Here is a 4296-nt window from a genome sequence, read left to right on the forward strand (position 1 = left end):
TCCTCAAGAGTTAATTAAGTGACATCAACCTCAAGCTTGTTTTCATTTTCCGTAACATTCGAGTCTTACTTGCAATTGTTTGCTTGTAGGCGTTTAGGCGTTTTGTAGGCGTTTCAATGAAGTCTTGATAGAATTTTATCCGTGCTTCGTTCATTATATTATTTACATAGTTCTTTTTTTCCTTATAGTCCAACATGTCAAATCTACGGCCAGTGCGTCTCCATTTTCGCTCTGCTTTTCTTTCTTTGCGCCTCGCCAAGTTAATCTCCTCATTGAACCACGGTACTACTGGTCTCGCGTTCTTGCACAAAAATGCATGTTTAAAACACTATAATTTCACAAGGATGTCACTTCGTTTTTCTTTCATTATAGCGTTGCTCTTTGAATATGACGCATTCATCATTTACAGCTCAATGGACGAGGAATGGGTGAGAGGAACTCTTCTTCCGACTCTCGAGGACAAGCATGGCTTAAAGTGCTGTATACACTACAGAGATTTTATGCCTGGAGTGCTTTACCGACAGAATATGGTCAACAGTGTATACGCATCCAAAAAAACAGTTGCTGTGGTGTCCAAGAACTTCTTTAACAGCGGTTTTTGCGAAAGTGAATTTGAGTATGCCCTCCTTCGACTCGCAGAAAGGAGAGATGACAATTTGATCGTCATTAAGCTTGATGACATTGATGCCCGTAAACTACCCTTGGAAGTGAGAAAGCGAAGCTATATCGACTGCCCCAGATCTATTGAAAAGGAAACTTGGGAGACTAAGCTAGTTAAGAGTTTAAAATTTAAAAACCCTTGAGAGGAAACATAAGCCCAAGTAGGGTGCATTTCCATATATGCTGCTTTGTAGTTGTAATGTCTAGCCTGTAGCGATACTCACCGTTACGTCATATTTTCTTAACTATGGTGCTCCGCTATTTAGATGTAATCGAAATGAGTTTTTGTAAAATTAAGGATAAATATCACTAGCTTGTGTTTTCAGAGGTTTGTTTCAAGCACGTACAGGTAATTTGTTGGAGTCTTTTTTGAAGTTCGTCCTTTCTTGGTTGTCATATTTTTTCCGATTCTTATTCCAAACAAAGCTGCATGGCGTGTTTCAGTGAAATGTATCAAAATGTGAATGATCTCGTTCTCAGAGATAAAGTGGAATAGCGTAAATAGTTTTGTTATTGGGCCATCGTAGTTTGATCAAAAATAAGACACAAACAGCAGTGATAAACATAATGAGCTATCATATCAACGATGTTTTGAACAAAAACAGACAACATCAGCATATCAATCCAGTGCATACAGTTCCTAAGAAAGATATTGTTATCCTACTTCCCTACTTAGGTTTGCAAAGCAACCAAGTCGCTAAACGCCTGAAATCTTGTGGGTAAAAATTCTACTCTTGTGTTAACCTTAAGATTGTTTTTCAGAGCACTCCATGTATAAAATCTTTCTTTCCTTACAGGGACCGTATTAATCGTTCACAACAATCCAGAGTTATTTACAGAGCAAATTGTTGGGATTGTAATGGTTTTTACATCGATAAAACTAAACGGCGGCTTCACGATAGAAAAACCGAACATTTTAAGGCCCTAGCTAAAAATGACAATACTTCAGCCATTGCTGACCTGCACGTCAAGGCCACTGGACATAACATCAAGTGGGATCATTTTGATATTTTAGCGAAGGGCAAAACAGACTATCATTGTAAAATAAAAGAGACCTTCTTTATTCAAGAACTTGAGCCAGCTTTCAACGTCAAGGTCGGAAGTGAAAAGCTGATGCTTTATTAATCTTTTCTGTTTTTACTATTATTATTATTATTATTATTATTATTATTATATATTTTACTGTTAACTATTTGCTTAATCTAGGTTCCAGTCCCCTCATCCGCTTTGTTATATATAAATAGCTCTTTTAAATTTCAACGGTTACTTTTGAAAATGTATGTAGAGCACATACGAAACGGCAAGTCATAATCAAAATGAACAAGTTCAATATGTTTATCACTGCTGTTTGTGTCTTATTTTTGGAATAGCGTATTATCAATTCAACAATTTTTTTTACCTTGAACTGACAAGAGTTTCCTAATGATCTGTCAGATAAGCTAGTACGTCTGTGATTTCTAATTTTAGAGTGATTCCTATTGGCTGGCTTTTCCTTTCGCTTGCTGAGGGTTTGCTTGACAATGTTTTCTCTTAAAACTCGTGCGATTCAAGAAAAATTCATTGCCAAACTGGTAAATTCACAGTAAATTTCACTTCGCTTCGTGATTCATGCGAAATCGGTTTTTCGCGTGAAATTTACTAGTTAGTCAATAAATTTATAGAAGGAAGCGAAGAAAATGATTTAATTAAAGGGGCTAGGTCACGCTATTTTAGGTAATTTTGTTTAATTTTGTTAATTATGAGCTCTAAACGTCATATTGGCAGAGCAAGAGTCTTTCATTTGCAAAATCACGGCCACATAACAACTGAGAATGATTTTCAAGCTTTGTAAATTACATTTTGATATAGACTGATATAAATTTGAAAACAGGTGGGCCGACGTTTTTCAAATTTACCCAAACTCAATCCATTTCAATCTTCTCCAGTTTTGTCCATCCATGTCCCTTCTTGGCTTCCCTGTGTTTTGTTAGAGTTCTATAGTTTTGAACAGTTATTTTGATATTTTAGTTAATTCTATGACCATTCGATCAGTGCTGAAATTGCCTAAAATAGCGTGACCTAGCCCCTTTAAGCAGTAACCGGAAACACCAAAACGCGGGCAATTCGAAAACTTTATATTTTACTAACCCTACAGCCAGTAAGAATAAACAACCCGGGAGCTCCGCTTTTAATTTAGGCTTGGCTAAATTTATGTATTAAACACCCACCACAGCATGTATACTAAACAAAACCACTTTTATCGAAGACTCCTTGTGAGTCTTAGGGTGCGTTCGATTGACCCTATTCCGGAATAAGAATACGTGGAGTGATGATTTAAAACACTATGTATGGCGTTTTTCAGCAACAAGAATAATAAAGCTTTGTTTAAAATAGCATTTTAGCAGATGTTTGACAATATGAATGTGAATCCCCACAAAAACGAAGGATTTCCAACTTCTATTCCATGCATTCCTATTCCAGAATACGGTCAATCGAACGCGCCCCTAGAGAGGAAGAGAAGTCCATTTTAAGTACATTTCTTTTCAATTGAAGCATACAAAATGTACAATCAGTCTCCGAGTCACTAGTTTTGCGCATACCCAGGGGTGATGAAATGACTGCCTGAAAGTAGAAAAAACTGAAAATACCCTGGCCTGCGAGGAAGGTAACTCTCAGAACTAAATTACGCACATGATACACTGGAAACTTGTCTCACGTTTTTTTCTTGGCGACAATTTTCGCTAGCTACACTGAAAAACGGTTTGTAATTAACTTGTTTTGCTAGGAAGGAGTACCAATAACAAATGCCACGAAAGCGCTTACACTTAGCCTCGATTAATTTTAGACATCGATGTTATGAATTTTTTGGGCGAATTCTCTTAGAGTATATCACCTCAAAAAGACACTTTCGGTTAACAGGTCTTAATGGTTGTTTAATTACTCTAATTCTTTCACCAATATTTACAAGGCTAAAAGATTTTAAAAATTGAAAAACCATACGTTTTCACAATCGGCACTTAAAGAATTTTCACATAGGTGACACACCAAGAGGGACTCTCGAGAACGCCAAAATTTCGCAAAATCGAGGTGGAGTTTAGCGCGCAGCAACTCATACTAGCCCAGGAACTTCCTGAATTTGTGCCGGTGACTACTGTAGGGATGGATCTTGTTGCTTTCGTTCGATTTCGACATTGGTAAACGGTGATGAATCTTTGAATGAGGAGGAAAGGCTACAGATTGTGGTTGAAATGGCTCTATACGAAGCTTATTACCTTGCTGAAGAGGATTTGTTGAACCCAATAAGTGTCCAAGAAATGGTGTTTAACATGAGTTCTAGATTGCAAGCAGTCTCTCTTTTGCTATAGAATCGTTGAAACGAACACGTACGTTAACTTTTAATGACTAAAACTGCGGGTCGCAAATACCGCGGGCGTTGGTTAGAGTCACCAAGAGAGACTGCATTGGTTTCATATTGCGTTTTGGAACCCCGGCGCTCCGTTGACGGAGCGTTCTTACTGGTCGATCTCGGTAGAAGCGATGACGTCAACTTTGATAAATGCCAATCAACCCTAAATTCGCGGTAATGTTTGGAATTATTAATTAGAATTTAAAACAAGAACAGGAGCCGCATACACTTTTCTTGAAAAGCAAGATGTT

General features: G+C 37.5%; 1 protein-coding gene across 1 annotated transcript in view; it reads left to right on the forward strand.

The window, feature by feature from the left end:
• Positions 1 to 3602, forward strand: part of LOC137972652 (uncharacterized) — a 39253-nt gene extending 35651 nt beyond the window's left edge. Inside the window, exon 10 of the mRNA XM_068819386.1 lies at positions 373 to 3602. Within this exon, the coding sequence (XP_068675487.1) occupies positions 373 to 803 (431 nt within the window). The 3' untranslated portion in view covers positions 804 to 3602. The remainder of the gene's footprint in view (positions 1 to 372) is intronic.
• Positions 3603 to 4296: the final 694 nt, after the last annotated feature.

The sequence above is a fragment of the Montipora foliosa genome, chromosome 10, assembly GCF_036669935.1.
Source record: "Montipora foliosa isolate CH-2021 chromosome 10, ASM3666993v2, whole genome shotgun sequence".
NCBI lineage: Eukaryota > Metazoa > Cnidaria > Anthozoa > Scleractinia > Acroporidae > Montipora > Montipora foliosa.